The sequence below is a fragment of the Lithobates pipiens genome, unplaced genomic scaffold (genome assembly GCF_037356315.1).
Source record: "Lithobates pipiens isolate NorthernLeopardFrog02 unplaced genomic scaffold, aLitPip1_a1.2 Scaffold_13, whole genome shotgun sequence".
Taxonomy (NCBI): Eukaryota; Metazoa; Chordata; class Amphibia; order Anura; family Ranidae; genus Lithobates; species Lithobates pipiens.
Genome location: NW_027507718.1, coordinates 247,508,329 through 247,527,951, shown reverse-complemented (window position 1 = coordinate 247,527,951; position 19,623 = coordinate 247,508,329). Strand labels below are relative to the sequence as shown.

Here is a 19,623-nt window from a genome sequence, read left to right as displayed (position 1 = left end):
CCACAACACAATGCTCCAGTGAGCACTGGAGGGGCAAAGCAGAGAGCTGGTGACTGACAGTCACAGCTCTCTACTCAAAGCGGAGGAGAACTGAGCAATCAGCAGTGATTGGTCGATCAGTGCAGAGTTGATGGGGGAAAGATGAAGCGTAGATCCATGCTGCATCCACCTAGGTAAGTATAAAAGTTTTTTTTTTTTAAAGGTCATAGTTCTGTTTTAATAACTTCATATATTTATTTAAAGTATTGATGGGAACACCAGACTCTTAAGTATACAGCAGATAGTTTATTCTATATTTTAATACAATTTTTTGAGAAGCAACAATAATTAAACATTAAAAATGCATATTGCCTGCAAAGAATCCAAGGCTGTCATTCCAGGCTGTTTGAGTAAAAACCTGCTTACCGCACATTAAATTTAATTTTAGTTAAGAAAAAATGATTCATTGTAGACCCAAATGGATTGCTGGTAGAATCTCTCCGCCACATTAATAACATAAAATATGATGCAAGATATATAGGTCATATACCATTTTGTAATTTAAAATGTAACTCTGAGTAAATTAAAAGATAATTTCTATGCTGTAATCTGTCACTTTCATATACACAGCAGTTTGTGTTCTTCTGAGCATCCCCATAACAACACTGCAACTAATCATGTAATTGTAGTAAACTAACCTTCCAATTTTTCCACTTCTCCAAAACAATATAACTGCTCTATACCATTTGCACTTGTTTAGACCCTCGCATTTAGAAGATCGCTGGCATTCACAGGACAGGAAGAGGTAAAAGTCTGCAATGATTTTCGCTAAAATCCTTGCAATAAATGTGAACTTTTCACATTAAAATTTTCACTTTCAGTGGTAAGTATGCCTGTTCTATAAATGCACTGTATGAAGACTGCATGTGCAATACTAACATGCGGTATATCCTTTAAAAATTGTAATGGTATTCAACATTTGCGACAAAAAAGTTAGATGTATAGAAAACTGTCAAAACTGGCATTTAATCCAGCCTGAATTTACTATTTACTTGCCGTTTGCTACTGTAGGCTTTTTTTACTAATATATAAATGTAGAATGATAAGTAAAAAAAAAATTGCATAAAGAGCAGAAAAAAGGAGCAAAAAAAGCATTATTTAATACATTAAAAAAAGTCAAAAATTGCCTGAAAATATTAAAAAACACAATTATGCTATCCTGAGAAAGTTGCATCTTTGTCATCCTTCCTTTGTAAATAATACATTTTGGCCTGTGAAGCTTGACTCAGAAACAACAAACATTTCAGAAATAGAACAAATGTTTTAAAGAAATACATTAATATGAAGCAGCAAAATGGTTAATAGAGGATGTAGCATTGGCCTTTTTTTCAGGGACAATTGAAAAAGACAACCTCAAAAAAGTAAAAAAAAATTCCGACCTTTAAAAAATAGTGTAAGGCAGCAAACTATAGTAATATTTCCCTTTTGCATTGATCAGTACCTGATGTGTGCATTCATGAATCATTATTATACCCAATTTGAATATTGTAAGCAGTCAAATGACCATGATGTTTATGTGCCTCTGTATCTTCAAGCTTTAAGGTTCCAATAAACATACTGAATAAGAAAAATTATAATGTATGCCCAGAGGGAAATGTTTTTATGTTGTGTTACCATGCATTACTTTAACAGTTATCTACAATAGTGTATAAAGTTGTTTTTCTGTTTCTATAGTTCCCAATGAACATTTCAACATCTTCTACTGGACGCAATGTATACTTCAAAAGCCTAGGTAAGATATAATTTCTAAAGTACTTACAGAAAAACGTGCCAGAAATGTGACAAAATGGGAGCTTTATTTTACCTAATTACAGGCTCCTTTGTTGATGTAGGTTTGTTAACAAGGAGTAGTAAGATACCTGAGCTGGTTTAGTAAATGTATAGGACAGTTATGGAACCTTTTCTTATATTAATACTTAAAATGTAGTTCCTGGGAATTCAGGAATGCATTATTGTAATTCCATTGTCATTCTCAGGATTGTAATATCCAGAGTGAATGTTAAATAATCTATAAATTATGGGTTAACCTTTAACATTTCTTGTTTTTCTCTTGGTCTGGTGGTGTTTTTATTGATAGTAATGATAGTGGTGAGCATAGAGTTGCTGTCTGTAGTATTCTTCATATCTTCTGTAATAGTCACCTTTATCATTTCCATAAGGGTCATGAGGGTCATAATGCTCATTGTACCTGTTATCAGGATAATATGGAGCAGCAACGTTTTCAGCACCCGCATTGCTTCCCTCCTCATTACCTAAGATTTCATTGTTTCCACCATTATTATAATGTGTCTCAGTGGTAGAAGCAATGGTGGCAGCTTGGGTTGGCTGAAGTTCAGTGCTGCTCTCGCTGGCTGTGCTTGGCTGCTCAGTATCTGTCTCATTCTGACTTGCAGTGCTGTCTTCAACCTAATGATGTTGAAAAATACAAGTAAGGTGAACTAATTATACCTACAGAATTTCAATCACCACATGGCTATGCATTGTATATATATATTTACCATAGTAGATCTCACAATGAAATTTTTTTTTTAGATATCTGTTATCAAACTGTTTAAAAGAAGAACTATGTCAATAACTATTTTTTTCAATTAGTATCTTGCCAATTCCATGCACCCCAATGTAATACTTCAGTTATAGGTCTGGTAGGCTGAATAACCAGCTAGCTTTTATTTATCTTGGAGATTCTGGTGGCAAAACCTGTCTGCCTTAGTTCCTAGCTCTGTTCCTGCTCACCATGAAGTCTTCACCGTTCATATCCATCTTGGTTGTCCCCACTTATCCTGCTGCATTAGCCATAATAGAATTTAAAAAAATCAGCAGGCATGTGAGGAACCACTTAAGCTGACCATGGTTGTTGTGCAGACTCAGATTCATTCACTTGAATTTCAAAAAGATATACAACACTGTTAGGTAGTGGGACTTTTCACTATCCACTAAACAGTTTTGGATTGACTAGTTTTCAAACAAATTAGAATATCTTGCGTTTCAATATTTGTTAACATAATTTAGAAAGTTGTTTATAGGGAAGTAACATTGTAGAATTCATGAAATGCAATAAGCCACTGTCATTGTCCTTATAAATGTATACAAGATGGAAAAATCATAGATACTGGGAAAGCAAAATGCAGGGATATGCTTTAAAGGAGTTAAAGAGAGTTGAGTGTAATTTTGGAGTAATACCTGGACATATACTTTAATTTAAGCTATAATGGTTTTTTTTAAGTTTTCGTTTTTTTTTTTTTTATAGATTGTGTTTTTTGAAACCTTGCACAAAAATACGATAAAGGAGTTTGCTAATAAAAATCCTGAAAAAAAACCCCCATATTTTGATGTATTTCCCAATTATCCAAGCATCATGTTTAGAGATAGCTATGAAGGGCCAGTATATTTTTTTATCTTATTAAAGCTGCTGTTTTAATAAATCTGTTAATAATTTTTTTTTTTCAATTTATTTTAAGCAGGATAGCATGATACCTGCTTTGAGGTACAACCTTCTAATTTAGGTTAAGTAGCCGATTTATACAAATGTGTTCATACAAAATCACACAAACAAAATTAAAACTCCTCTCTCAATGAACATTGATATTTTTTATATTTACCTGTTTTTGTTTTTTTACATTACACTAAGTTACTTCCTGGTTTCTTGCCTAGGCAAATTATGTCATACATGTCAGGATAGTTCAGGAGGGGAGGAGGGGTTTACTCAGCTAAGCACATCCTCCTGCCAGCATGCCTGAGCTAAGGACAAGAGGATTCCACAAAGTAAATGCTACATAAATCATCTGCCCATATTTAAGATGGCCATGGCCAGAAATGCTAGGGGAGTGTTTTTCAAAGTAATTTCTCAAAATAAAGCATGGAGACATGCATGGATGGGTGAGTTTGCTTTGATTATTAAAAATGAATATCATAGCGTTTCTGTTTTGTGTTGCTCAGATGCAATGTAGTTCCATTTTATGCTGTTGCCTATACAAACACAACAAACACATTTCAATCTGAGTACAGAATCCACAACTTGCAATGGGAATTTTTCTTAGCCTTCATTTTAATAATTTAACTGTTAGGTATGCAGAAAAAAATAAAACTACATCAAAAATAGGCCTAAACATACAAGTCAGAAGTTAGATTGATTTGAAACTATTTTGGGAATTATTTGAACTCAGATTTGACATGGTAGGGACAATCTATTTCCATTATTATGTGTTGTGTCTCTGGGAGGATAGTTAAAAAAAAACAATTATAAAGAATGTTTTCAAACCTAGGGCTTAAAGTGGTCATTGACCCAATTTCCCCCAATTAATCAGGGATACATTACATGGTTCTGCAACTTTTTATAAAAAAATATTTTTTGTCTAAATACTTATTTTTTAGCCTTTTTTTAGCTCCGTCCTGTGTCCTATAACCTCTTTTCCCGAGCCAAGGGAGCCGAGTAGGAGGGACACAGATTTTGACGTATGCAAGATACATCAGAAGAGGAATCTGTGATCTTACACCCTGTGGCCCTGCAGTGCCAATTGGCGCCACGATGGTCACATGACTGAGACAAAATAAATAATTAAAAACAGAACACTAAATCAAAATCATGTTTAAATGCACCAGAAACATTACAGATAGTGCACAAATGATATCTGTCTTGTAAAAACAATAATTTGATTCCTGTAATACTAATTTTGTGGGTGGAGTGGAGTTACTGGTGATTGACCGTAATCAATGAGGTGTGTACATAGTGGAGAGGGGGGCGGGAGGGAAGAGAGGGGAGGGACGGGGTGAGGCGGGGAGTGTAGGAGATCCTTTTTCTAGTTGTATTGACAGGATGAGGGAGGGGGAGATGAAGACACAGAGGAGGAGACCTCAGCTCAGCAGACATGTTAATCTGAGTCTGAGCTCAATTCATGGGGCCATGTACAGCTTATCTGACAGGGCAACCCAGAAAATATCAAACCATATTTTCAGTAAAAATAAAAATACAATAAAGTCACTATTAGTAGACACAAACACAACATAACTTATATAACATTCTTGCTAAATTTAAGTCTGTAAATCTGTATTGAGGTAATAAATAAAGCTCTCTGTGTAAATGAGGTATTGGGGTTCATTCACATTGCTGCTGTGGCCTGTACAGTGTAAATGTTTTTTTTTGTGTTTTTTTTTTATGTGACTATTACTGTGTGCAGGCAGCCTATGTTATGCTATGGGGATGCAACAGCTGTACTAAGACAGACAGAAGCTCCTGTTCATTCATAAACGGAAGCATTGTAAACACAGTTTACAATGCTTTAGTTATAAATGGATACAGGAGTGATTGGTACACCTACTGTGTCCATTAAGAAAAGGAAGGGTCCGGTAAATATTTACCGACCCCTCCCATGCTCTCCATCTCCCTGTAGCAGCCAAAAGGTGGGAAGCATGCAGAGAAGGGGGCGTGACTTGCATATGAATCCCATCAGGTTTTTAAATACCAACCCAAATTACATACAAATTCCCTAGCAATTTACATATAAATAGTGAATGATTTGCATATGAATGTCGACCCGGTTTCTATATAAATGTTGGCGCAATTTGTACATGAACTATCGGTACACTGCAGACAGTAGAAGGGCAATTACAGGAACGATGCCCTCGGGGACTCTCCTCCCAGCAGCTGAAAGCCGGCAGGAGGGAGAGGTGGAGAAACCGGTTTTCAGCTGATACAGAGAACCGCACAGGGCATTGTTCTGTAAACAACCCCTCCCCCGCCACACCGATCCCCCTCCCTGTCCTGGCCCTCTTGTGTCAGGCCCTCTACAGGAGGGCCGGCGGTACCCCGCTGGCAGCGGTCCTGTATATAAATATTGTTTGCCAGATCCATAAAAAAGGCCTCTCTCGGCAGTTCTCTCTTTTACTATCACTTGCAAACTTGCCTTTCTGCTATCCAGTGCTGGTTCTCTTCTGGGTTGAATAACACTCAACTTCATTTACCTCGCTTCCTGTGAGCAAAGGGTGTCAAGGACCTAAACTCTGGAACATGTCATCAGGTCACCCTGGAATCACAAGAGAATTCTGCAGAGAACAATGGCACTGTTGTCTGCAGCATTTAGGAACTGCCCGCTAGAGAAAGAGGACTAATGATGTCAATTGACCAGACCATAGACTGCATGATTTGAGGTATGTATACAGTATTTTTTTTTTTCAGTTCATGTAACTAGGGTGTTCAGAGAGAAAGGTGAGAGGAAAAAGGGTGACAGAAACTGAAGTTGTGCTGTAACTATAGAAAGTAAGTGAATCTTTTGCGCTATGGCCAATTTGCAGCGTTGCAAATTGTATCACAGTGAATAAAAAAAATGTATTCCAAAGATAGGCATGTGTAAAATGAACTTCATACAAAAACATCAAATCATGTGCAATAAACCTAAAAAATTATATACATATAAATGGTTAAACTATAGTACATAAAAACTTGAAACCAAAGTAGGATATGTGTGTCAGTTTCAAATAGAGAATGAAATTGGTTCACAGTAACAAAAGAGGAGTCCTTCTAAAGTTTAGTGCAGGGGGGGTCAACAGAAGAAAATTGTCCAAGAATCCAAGAAAGATCACGCCACCTGGGTGTAACAAGCAGGAGGCTTACCAGAAATATGTGACCACTAATGAATGGTGGTCAACACACGTTTTCCATTTATAATGCAATCCTCCAGATCCTCCCGCTATACTTCAAACATCAGTCATACAGCTTTAGGATGTATCTCCTGGAAATATGTGAAATATGGAAATATGTGACTGCGAATGAACAATGGTCAACACACGTTATTAATTGATAATACAATCCTCCAGATCCATATCCTCTAAACATCAATTATACAGCCTTAGGATGTTTAACCAAACAGGACAGCTGTTCCCAGCCAGGCTAATCGGTCTCATCAATCATCATCATCATCAAATTATTAATTTGCGCAGGTACAGGAACCTATTTAGGCTCTACATTTATTGCAATTATCAGACATAGAAATGGAACAAAAATTCTAACCATAGTGAAGTCCCATTTGTACAATAACGCTTACAAATATCCAGCAAATATGAAGCATTTACAGAGCACTAGAGAAAAGCTCTGATCGCCAGTCTCCAAAAGTATATCGCGCATGGACATTTTAAATTATCATTATATATATATATATATATATATATATATATATATATATATATATATATATATAATCTTTTTATTGTGATTTAGAAAAGACTTACAAGATTGGCTGCTTGTTTTTCTAAAAGGTGCCGTAATGGTGTGATAACACATTATGGCTGTGTACAGGGTCCACCTAGTTTACATGAGTTGTCCTATGATCTTCAGATCCTCCCTGTGGGTTTGCCCTATTTAAACAGTGTTGTGGCGCCGTGCTTCCATAGCTCCTGGTGACGTCATATGTGGCAAAATACTTAAGGCGGAGCTAGTACATACGTTGCACTATGTATGAGCGATGTACTCATGGCCATTTTGAAAAATGCAGATCAGAGCTTTCCTCTAATGCATTGTATATGCTTCATATCTGCTGGATATTTGTAAGTGTAATACTTTTAATAAAAGTTTTATTTGGGAAAATGGGCGTTCACTATGGTTAGCGTTTTTTATTTATATGTCTGATGATTGAAGAGACCAATTAGCCTGGCTGGGAACCGTGCCCTGTTTGGTTAAACAGAAGTCTAGGAGATACTTCCAAGGCTGTATGACTGATCTTTGGCGTATATGGTAGAAAGGTCTGGAGGATTTCATTATAAATGAGAAATGTGTGTTGACCATTATCCATTAGCGGTCACATATTTCTGGTAGGCTTCCTGCTTGTTGCACCCAGGTGGCATGATTCTCTCTTGGATTCTTGGACAATTTTTCTTCTGTTGATACCCCTGCACTGAACTTTAGAAGGACTCCTCCTTTGTTCATCTGTTGTTTGCTAGGATGTTGTGGGAATTAGGGAGTATTCCATGACCTATGAGGGTTCAAAATCTAACAGCAAATGTTCATTTTTTTAAATAAATCCCCTGTAACAAACACAACCCAATACATATTTATCCGACAACAAATTAGTCTGTATAGATTAAAGCACAAGACTCTTAGACTATAGCAAACATTTAGTTTTTTATTTTACATTTTAACACATTTTGTGACAGAACGCAGTTAAAAGCAGTTTATATAGTTATTTGTAGAGAACTGAAAACTATGCAATTGCTACTTCACATGTCAGACAAAGTTATAGTTTCATGTAAAAAAAAAAAAGGTGATTTGCCTTATTTCAGAGCTATGTTAGATGATATTACTTTCATTACAGATACTGAAAATGCCAATATTGAGCTGTAAACTGTGTGAAATGTCAGTGCCAGATTTTTTTCATAAATATTGATACATTAAAAAAGCACCTCGGATAAGTATATACTGTATTTGTAAAACAGTGTAAGAGAAATATTTAAAGAGCGTGCTGAGTACCCATTCTGAAAATGTAAGTTTATACTCATATTCATATCATGGGCCATACAAAAAGACATTGTTATGTCTGCTGCTTTGGATCATCCCGGGCTGAATGTCTAAATCTGTTGCTGTCAAATGGAGAGAGGAACATGGTGACTGTCATTGTTGCCTTTTCTTTTTGAAAATGCTTTTGACTGGCAGTTATGCTGACCCTTTGGCTTCAATACATTGAGTCACTAACCTAAAACAAGTATGTATTTCAAGCAGAACTAAACTTTATCTGAGCACCACGAACTGAAAACACTATTAATTCATTTTTAATATTCAAAGCAAATTCACTCATCCATCCATGCCTCCATGCTTTATTTTGTTGGGAAATCACTTTGAAAAACATCACTGATAGCGGCAACCATCTTGAGTAAGGGCAGATGATTTATGTAGCATTTACTTCCCAGAATCCATCTACTCTTAGCTCAGGCATGCAGGGCAGGAGAGTGTGCTTAGCTGAAAAAAAAGGAAACATCCTTTCCTCCTCCCTCCAGAAAGAAAAAAAAAGGCCAAGAAGACTCCTGGGATGTATGACATCATTTTGGCCAAGGCCATAAACCAAGAATCAACTGAAGAAATGTAAAAAAAAGTTTAAAACAAGTAAATATAATATACCTTTCTTTTTTTACTAGCTAGGAGCATTGAATGTTAGGACGGCACAATGGTGCAGTGGTTAGCACTCTCACCTAGCAGTAAAAAGAGGTTGCCTGGTTCGAAGCCCAACCATGACACTACCTGCCTGGAGTTTGCATGTTCTCCCTGTTCCCGCGTGGGTTTTCTCTGGGTACTCCAAAGACATGCTGGTAGGTTAATTGGCTTCTGTCCATAAATTGGCCCTAGTGTATGAATGTGGGTTGGCAACCTTGGATTTTGGGCTCCTTGAGGGTAGGGACCAATGTGAGTGTGCAATGTATGTGTAAATTGATGGTGCTATATGGGTACCTTCATGAGATGCAATGTACAGGGATAGGGATAATTGTAAACATGCACACTCACTTAGGTTGAATTGGATGGACTGGTGTCTTTATTCAACCTTACTAACTATGTAACTATATAAGGATTAAAAATAGTTAATGTTGATTGAGATACTTCTGCTTTAAGTACATCTTACTTTACCCCGATTTCTCCGCTATGCTTACTTGTTTCAGTCAATGAGAAAGAATTAAAACCAAAGGGTCAGAATGAAGCTAGGGAGATTGCAGTTTCAGGATGAGGTCTGCAATAAAAAGTCTCTATATTTCTCTAAAGAAATTACACTAACACGGTATTTCAGCATGTTCTTTCAGTGCTATAATAACTTGCAGTATTTGTTAAAAGACCTTTCCACTTTTTAGAAATGAACTGCCTTGGTTTGCATTAAGAACCCCATCTTGTGTCTGATATCCGCTATAATCCAAACTTGGCATGGCAGACACTCTATATGAATAAAATGACACTAGTACAATGGTATGGACAAATTTGGTCAGTCGTGCCATTGCAATCATTAGCAGGAATATCATGTGAATAAGTCCCTCTCTGTTACTTTAGGCACCATAAATCCAGGGTCAAACTCTAAAAAGTGGATAACTCCTTTAAATTATGTGAATACCTGAGTTAACTTGTCAGATTAGAGGAGTGTGTATAGTGAACTTTGAATAGTAGAGGATGTGCATATTCTCACTTTTTAATATCTGACAAAAGCTTTAATCCTATACCAATTTAAATAAAAAGTAGTACAGAGTAACATAATACATTAAAATATATGCGCAACCTTTCAGCTTTTTTCTTTATTGATAATGTTAATACTGGTGTGCATAAGGATCATACTCATCCTCGTATCTAACATAATTATCACCTCTCACTCTCCTAGGGTCAACTTCATTTTCATGGTCATAGTAACCATTTTCATATTGGTACTCATTATACTCTGGATCATATGGAGCAGTGGTGCTTGCAACACCTCCATTGCTTCCTTCTTCAGTGCCTACATGTTCATAGTCACTGCTCCTAGGAAGCTCAGTGGGCACACCAGCATTCTCCTCAAGTTGTGTAGTGGCAGGCTCTATGGTGCCGACTTGTGTAGGCTGCACGTCTGTGCTGCTCTCGCTCGCAGAACTCGTCTGTTCAGTGCCTGTCTCATTCATGCTCGCAGTGCTTTCTTCAACCTAATCACATGGTAAGATGTGTAAGTGAGATGAACTGAAAGCTCTTTTATATAGTACAGTTAAAGTACTCTAGTAATTAGTGCACTGTACATATTACAGTTTGGCGTCTTAGAGGGAAAGTGTACTATATGTTCAATGAACTGTATTTACATTAGGGTCATTTATTATTACTTTCACAATTGTACATGCTTGCGATTCCATATTCTTATTACTGTTTTAATCAGATAAAGCTGAGATCTGGGTTAAATAAATATTGTTTAAATACAAGAGGCCTGTGAATTCTTACTTAAATCTTAGTACCTTTTTGCATTTCTTCCAGACCCTTCCCTTCTCTATTCTGCTCCTGACCACCTATATGACAAAATCTCACCCTTGTCCTGCCCCAAGCTAGCCACTTCTGTCTACAACAGCTCACTGTCATCCTCCCTAGACATATCTGCCCCCTCACTACACACAAAACCAGGCCCTGACCCCTACAACCTTGGCAAACAGATGATACCAGAAGTCTCAAAAAACCTAGTCATGCTCTTGAGCATCTGTGGCGTAATACTAAGTCTCAGAAAGACCGATATAAATCTTCCCTCCAAAAAATACAATCCCTGCCTCCACATTGCCAATCAGACCTATTTTATCACTCTCAGTTTCTGTCAGCACCTCTCTACCTTTAATACTCTTTAATACACTTCTTCCTCCACTTCCTCCACCTACTAGCTCGCTTACTGCCCAGGAGATTGCCAATCACTTAGATTGATATAAAATAGATTGATATAATTTGTGATGATATCTCCACTGTACAGAAATCTCCCCCACTTAACACTCTATGTCCACAGGTACACTCAACACTTACCTCATTCAACTCCATTACTATAGACAACCTTGCTACAACCTTGCTCATTCACAACCTTGCTCATTCACAAATACTATGGTCACCGTCCGGCTCCATCCTACACGCTCTAACTCACATTATGAATTTCTCAGTCTCTTTTGGCATCCTTCCCAACTCTCTAAAGTATGCACTAGTCACCCCCATACTTAAAAAGCCCTTACTGGATCCCACCAATCATAACAACCTACATACAGCTTCCCTGTTCCTCCAAGCTGCTTGAACGCCTGGTCTACAACTGACTGAGCTACCATCTCCTTGAGAATAACCTTCTTGATTCCCTTCAATCTTGATTTTGGCCTCAACACTCCACAGAATTTATTCTCCTAGAATTCACAAATGATTTACTAACCTTTAAAATAGATGGTCACTATTCTGTACTCCTACTCCTGGACCTCTCTGCTGCTGTTTTTGATAGGGTTGACCACCTCTTCTCCTCAAAAAAACTCCACTCATTTGGTCTTTGTGACTGTACTCTTTGTTGGTTCACATCCTACCTATCCCACCAGTGACACTTATGCCGAGTACACACGATCAGACTATCCACCGGACTTTGCAGCGGAGGTCCGCCGGACTTTCCAAAGGAGCGGACCTGCCCACACATGCCCACACACAACTAGACCTTTCTGGTGGACTAGGTCCGACGGACAAGCCACTGGACCATGGCGGGGGTCCACCGGACTTTTGAAATGAATGGACTTGCCCACACATGGAGTTAATCCGTTCATTTTGAACGTGGCTCCAGGTAGACGGAACTAGCAAAGGAAGTCAATGTTGCCGCCTCCATCGGCGAGATTGACACCTCGCTAGCCCCATCACCTGGTATAGATTTAAAGGGGAACCCCTACGCCCCCCCGAAGTCCATACCAGACCCTTATCCGAGCACACAGCCCGGCTGGTCAGGAAAGGTGGTGGGGATGAGCGAGCGCCCCCCCCCCTCCTGAGCCGTACCCCTCAACATGGGGGGGTGCTTTGGGGAAGGGGTGGCCCTGCAGCCCTCCCATCCCAAAGCACCTTGTCCCCATTGATGAGGACAAGGGTATCTTCCCGACAACCCTGGCCGTTGGTTGTCAGTGTCTGCAGGCGGGGGGCTTATCAGAATCCGGGGAGCCCCTTTAATAAGGGGGCCCCAGATTCTGGCCCCCTACCCTATGTGAATGAGTATGGGGTACTCCTACCCATTCACTTGGGGAAAAAAGTGTACATAAAAAAAAACACAACACAGGTTTTTAAAATACTTTATTAGACAGCTCCGGGGGTCTTCTTCCATCTTCGGGGGTCTTCTCGCCAGACTCCTCCGCTATCTTCTCCTCCGCTATCTTCTCCTCTTTTGCTAGCTCTTTTACTAGCGGAGGAGCCACCGTCCGGGGGTCTTCTTCTGACTTTGGTGGTCTTCTTCTGACTTTGGGGGTCTTGTCCCGCTTTTCGGTTCTTCTTGCCGGGCCTCCACTTTCTTCTTCCAGCTCTTTTACTAGCGTTGGCCCAGTCTTCTGTCGCTGTCGTCGCCGCCTTCTGCTTCTTCTTCTTCCTTGTTCTTCCTTCTTCCGATATTGACACAACGCTCTCTCTGGCCGTAATGGCAGGGACGTGTTGTGCGGAGACTTATATAGGGATAAGGGGCGGGGTCACCGGGTGACGGCACATGGTGACACCACCCCTTATGATGTCACAGTCCCAGCATCCTCTGGGAATGTGACACCATAATGGGTGGGGTCACCATGTGACATCACCGGTAACCACGCCCCTTATCCCTCTATAAGTCACCACGCAATGCATCCCTGCCATTACGGCCAGAGAGAGCATCGTGACAACATCGGAAGAAGGAAGAAGAAGCAGAAGAAGCAGAAGACCGGACCAACGCTAGTAAAAGAGCTGGAAGAAGAGAGCGGAAGCAAGAAGAACCGAAGAGCGGGACAAGACCCCCGAAGTCAGAAGAAGACCCCTGAAGTCAGAAGAAGACCCCCGGATGGCGGCGACGACGAAGGAGAAAGCTGGACCCCTCTGCTAGTAAAGAAGCTAGCAAAAGAGCAGAAGATAACGGAGGAGTTCAGCGAGAAGACCCCCGAAGACGGAAGAAGACCCCCAGAGCTGTCTGATAAAGTATTTTAAAAACCTGTGTTGTGTTTTTTTATTTACACTTTTTCCCCCAGGTGAATGGGTAGGGGTACATCGTACCCCATACTCATTCACATAGGGTAGGGGCCGGAATCTGGGGGCCCCCAAAGCACCCCCCCATGTTGAGGGCATGCGACCTGGCACGGCTCAGGAGGGGGTGCACTCGCTCGTCCCCACCCCCTTTCCTGACCGGCCGGGCTGTGTGCTCAGATAAGGGTCTGGTATGGAGTTTGGGGGGACCCCCACACCGTTTTTTCGGCATAGGGGTTCCTCTTTAAATCCATACCAGGTGACGGGGCTAGCGAGGTGTCATTCTCGCCAATGGAAGCTGCGAAATTGACTTCCTTCGTTAGTTCAATCTACCTGGAGCCACGGTCAAAATGAACGGACTTTACTCCATGTGTGGGCAAGTCCGTTCATTTTAAAAGTCCGGCGGACTAGCACACAGATGGGCAGAGTCAAGGCTTCTTTCTAAGTCCGCCGGACTTTTGGGAAGAAAAAGTCTGCCAGAGCCCACACACAGGCGGATAATCTGATCGTTTGTACGCGCCATTACAATTCTGCATCCTCCTTTCATTTTCCTTTTTCCATCACCGTACTTCAAGGTTCTGTTCTTGGATCTCTCCTGTTCTCAATCTACACTTCCTCCCTGGCTCATCCACAACTCTGCCATCAGCTACATCACTTACCTAGTCCCAAAACACCAACCAAACCATTCTCTCTGTTTCTTCCAAGACTCAAGCTCCCTAGCTCATTTGTCACCTCTTTCCATACTGACCTCCAGGACTTCTCCCAAGCTTCTCCCATCCTCTGAAAATTCTTATCCCAGTCTGATTATCTCCTACTCAGTCCACCTGAAAATTCTTATCTTCAGAGAAAACTACCCTGCCTCCACCTAACAACTGTTCTTCTCCATGAGCCCACCCCTCACAGTTAACACCTTTTTTATCACTTGACCCTTTTAGATTGTAAGCTCTAATGAACTGGGGCCCTCCAATTCCCAGTGTACTGAATTGTATTGTAACTGTACTATCTGTCTTCATGCTGTAAAGCACTGAACAACCTGTTGGCGCTATATAGATCCTGTAAAAAAATAATATTAATAAAAATAATAACAATGTTGTGCAAGCATGAAAAAAACTCTTTCACGTTGCCTCTGTTCAGGAGTTGCCTGTAATAAAGACCAGTCACTACTACTCTCTTTCTCTGTGCAGGGTGACTGGTCCTATAATTTTCTGCAGACAGCCTGTAGTGGGAAGACCTGCTGGGTCCAAAGCACAGGTGTGATCTAAATATCTAAATGCACTTTTAAGAATAGATATAGTAATGCCGCCTACACACGACCGGACTTTTTGGCAGACTAGGTCCGACGGGATCAGTCTGTTGGACAATCCGATCATGTGTGGACTGGTCTGATCATTTTTCCGGAAAAAAATCTGATGGACCTAGAAATAGAACATGTTTCAAATCTATCTGACGGACTCAATTTAGACAGACTAAAAATCGGGAAAACCGTTCGTCTGTGTGCTAGTCCGATGGACCAAATATGATGCAAGGGCAGCTATTGGCTACTGGCTATTGAACTTCCTTGTTTATTCCCGTTTACGTCATCACATTCAAAACGAACGGACTTTTGGATGGACTTCGTGTTTGGCCAAGTCCATTCATTCGGAAAGTCTGTTGGAACGCCGCCGAAAGTCAGTCGGGAAGACCGTCGGACCTAGTCTGCCGGAAAGTCCAGTCGTGTGTACGCGGCATTAGGCTTTTCTTCAGCTTTAAAGCTATTTTAGTATTTCAGCTATGGACCTGTGATGTGAAGCATATATAGTTCTTTCGGGAAACATGGCAGTCTTTTGCTGGTATTGACTTTCAAGGGTTATTTAACTGTCTATATATTATAATCTATAACTATATATATATATATAATATATATATATTATTATTATATTAAAAGCAAAAAGTACTAAAAATTTAGATTTTTTTTTCCACACATAATAAATTTAAAACAATAAGTGTTATTATATATAAAGAAGTTTACTGATTTCTGCATATCGTTCCATTCCATTTTAATGAGACAACATTTTTGTTTCTGCAACAAAAGTCAGTAAAATGGTTTTCACAAATTAAGCATTTATTGAAATATGTTGTGGATGTGTTTTTTTCTTAATTCTTCTGCTACAACACTTGGAATAAATAAAAACACAAACACTTTCTTTTAATAAAAAAAAAAGCTAAAAGCTAAGGAGGGCAGGGATAGAAGGAGACAATTATGGCTTGTTAGGGTTAACAAGGGGTTATCCAGGAATTAATTTAAAAAAAAAAACTTTTGTTATAGAAGCATTTTTTTTTGATCGGAAACATCTGTTAGTGCTGAGCAGTTCTGAAATAGCTGCTTATAGCGGCTCTATAGAGATTTGTAGATTGAACACTAGAGAGAGCTCTGTATGACTCTGTAAGCCAAGCAGGTAGTAGATGTAAACCGTAGTTGAATGACATTTCGTTTGCTATATCACCAACTGCTACCTGTATGCATATATGAGACAGCCTGGTGGTCCTTAATGCCGAGCTGACACATATACTGTATGTGTCCACTAGGAATGGCTTTTCTATCCTGTGTCCCAGCAGAGTGACTAGGTTGTCACAGACCGCTCATGATCATTGTTTATGATTGGAAGATTCCGAATATGTAACCACTGTGAAAGTCAGATGATGAGGAAGCCCACCTCCACCTCTCAGCATTCAGATCCCCCTAAAGGGCCCAGCTGTGTTTTTGGAAAAGGAGTTAAAAATAAAATGCTGATTTGACTATCTATAGTTTAATATCAGCATTGCTGATTTCCTGCAGCTTCTTTGCAGCCACTTTGGGGTTGATTTACTGAAACTAGAGAGTGTGAAATTTGGTGCAGCTGCGCATGGTAGCCAAACAGCTTCTAACTTCAGCTGGGTCAATTAACACCTTCCCGCCCGGCCTATAGTGGAATGGCGGCTAGGCGATGGCTTTACCATTCTGAGTGGATGCCAATCACAGCTAATCACAACAAAACAAATGGAATGAATCGGTTTCATCCAGTAAAATGCTTGCTTATAGCAATGTAATTCACTGCTATAAGCAAACATAATGGGCAAAAAAGAAAAAAAAAACAAATCTTGAATTTATATATATATATATATATATATATATATATATATATATATATATATATATATATTTATTTTTTGTTTTTTTTGTTTTTTTATGTACTGTCTCCAGTTAGTGTCCTTAATCACTGCCACACCAGTTATATGAAGATGCTGTACTGCACTGGTGACAGGTATGTAAAAATAAAAGTGTGATTTTTTTTTTTAATTTCTTAATTTTCCCCAAAATGATGACAAAAATGACAACTTCAAAAAATCTGCCATGCCTCCTACTAAATACCTTGGACTGTCCACTTTCCAAAAAGGGATAATTTGGGGAGTATTTGTACTGTCCTGGCATTTTAGGGCCTGAAGAAATTACATAGGCTGTCAGTACATCAGGATTGATCCATTTTCAGATGTATGCCATAATTTGTTTCCTCTATAACTTTCCTACAGACTAAATAATATACACTGATTTGAGTTATTTTCACCAAATAAATGTATAGAGAATACATTTTGGGCTAAATTTATGAAAAACAATTATTTATTAGCAAAATTTTATAACAGAAATGAAGAAAAACACTTTTTTTTTTTCAAAATTTTCAGTCTTTTTTCGTTTATCAAAAAATAAAAAACTCAGTGGTGATTAAATACCACCAAAAGAAAGCTCTAGTTGTGTGAACAAAATTATAAAAATGTAGTTTGGGTACAGTGTTGCATGACCACACAGTTGTCATTCAAAGTGGAACAGCAGTGAAAGCTGAAAATTCTCCAGGGCAGGAAGGGGGTAAAAGTGCCTGATATTGAAGTGGTTAAACTTTAACAATAAAAACTAGAAGCTGATTGGTTTCTATGCAGAGCTGCACTAGATTTTGCACTCTACAGTTTTAGCAGTGGCGGAACTACAAGGGTTGCAAAGGTTGCACTTCCGGAAACAGACCCTGGGGTTCCGCCACTGTGGGGGGGGGGCACAAGGCTGCAGACACTTGTGAACTGAATCCTGACTTCACCCCCACTCCACCAGCCATCGCTTCTTGTTTGCGGCTCCCTCCCCACTTTATACTCCTCACTGGGCTCTCCCTGCTCATATATTGTAAATACAAAGGCCACTTTCCATGATCGACTTATGTGACCAAGGGCAGATTCATTGCTGCTCTTCTGCCACCTCTGTCTGCTTTCAGAATGTGCAGGCAACAGCGAGGCACCTGTCATCTGCGGCTCGGCTGTAGGATTGTAGCCTGGGAAGTCTGTGTGTGAAGCTGCTTGTGCCTCTCCATACTGACAGAAGTGATTTACTCCTGTCACAAGGAGAGCCATCAGCTTCTCCTGAGAAGAGATGAGAATTTTGGATTTACTTCTCTCCTTCCAGCTGTGGGCACCAACCCCCCCCCCCCCCCCACACACACACACGCACACACCTCTCCTCAGGCCACCCCACACCTCCCTTCTCCTCCTCAGACCACCCCACATTTCCCTTTCCACCTCAGACCACCCTACACCTCCCCTCTCCTCTTCAAACCAACCCACACCTCCCTTCTCCTCCTCAGACCCCCCCCCCCCCCACACACACACACACACTTCATCTCTCCTCCTCAGACCACTCCATGCCTTCCTTTTTCTCCTCAGACAACCTCACAACCTCACACCTCCCTTTTTCTCCTCAGACCACCTTAGACCACCCCATACCTCCCCTCTCCTCAGACCACCCCACATCTCTCTTTTTTTCCTCAGACCACCCCAAGGCTCCACTCTCCTCCTCAGGCCACCCCACGCTTCCCTTCTGCTTCTTTTACTAAATCAACCCCAGTATGTTTATGCGCACTCCTGCAACTGCTGCACATCTTTTCTCAAGGTGAGTTTCATTTTGGTGACTACAGTGGATTATACCCTTGCAATGTGTGACAGCAAGGCCATTCTGTTTGGAAGAATGGGAGACCATGTATGAGAACAATTAGGACTCAAAGTGTTGGCACCCTAAAGCAGGAAGTTTCTGAACAAGGCATCAGATATTATGTAATAACAGCTGGCAATTTAAAAATATTGAAACTTTTTTGTGAAATTACAATAACATGCTAGACCTGGGATTTTAAAGCAGAACTTGCTCTACAGGCAAGGTCTGCTTATTAGCATTGCCCACACTTCAAAAAAATAAAAAACAAAAATATGTGGGTAATAAAGTTAATAAATGTATACTTTCCTTTCACCCACCTTGATTATTGCAAAGTGTGTCACACTGCTTCTGGCAGGATTTCGGGAAATGCTGAGTAGGCAAAAGTTTGCAAAATGGCACTCAAAAATAGTGCAGGATCTCGCCAGAAGGAGCGTGACGTCACCCTTGCCTAGGAAGCTGGTGGAAAGATAAGTATATTTAATATATATTTTTTTCCTTATAGGGTTATTATTTATTATTTCATACATGGCAAGAGGAGAGCACGGTAAATAAGAAAATCTTGCATTTGTGCCATCTTCACAGATTTATGCCCTGTACACACGGTCGGACTTTCCGACGGAAAATGTGTGATTGGTCTGCGTTGTCCAAAATTCCGATCGTGTGTGGGCTTCATCTGACTTATTTCTGTTGGAATTTCTGACACAAAGTTTGAGATCTGGATCTAAAATTTTCAGACAACAAAATCCAATTGTTTGAATTCTGATCGTGTGTATACAATTCCAACGCAAGTGCCATGCATGCTCAGAATAAATTACGAAATGAAAGCTATTGGCTACTGGCCTCTTTATAGTCCCATCGTACGTGATTTACATCACCTCGTTCTGAACGATCAGATTTTCCAACAACTTTGTGCGACTGTGTGTATGCAAAACAAGTTTGGGCCAAA

At 39.9% G+C, this 19,623-nt stretch overlaps 1 protein-coding gene across 2 annotated transcripts in view; it reads right to left on the bottom strand.

The window, feature by feature from the left end:
• Positions 1-318: 318 nt before the first annotated feature.
• The window catches only part of IBSP (integrin binding sialoprotein), a 45,736-nt gene continuing 26,431 nt past the window's right edge, over positions 319-19,623 (bottom strand). Inside the window, exon 7 of one of the 2 annotated variants that reach the window (XM_077476479.1) lies at positions 319-2,445. In XM_077476479.1, coding sequence (XP_077332605.1) covers positions 2,107-2,445 — 339 coding nt within the window. In that variant the 3' untranslated portion in view covers positions 319-2,106. Of the gene's footprint in view, positions 2,446-8,164; positions 10,669-19,623 lie in introns of those variants that run through there. The other variant, XM_077476478.1, reaches the window with a different exon arrangement.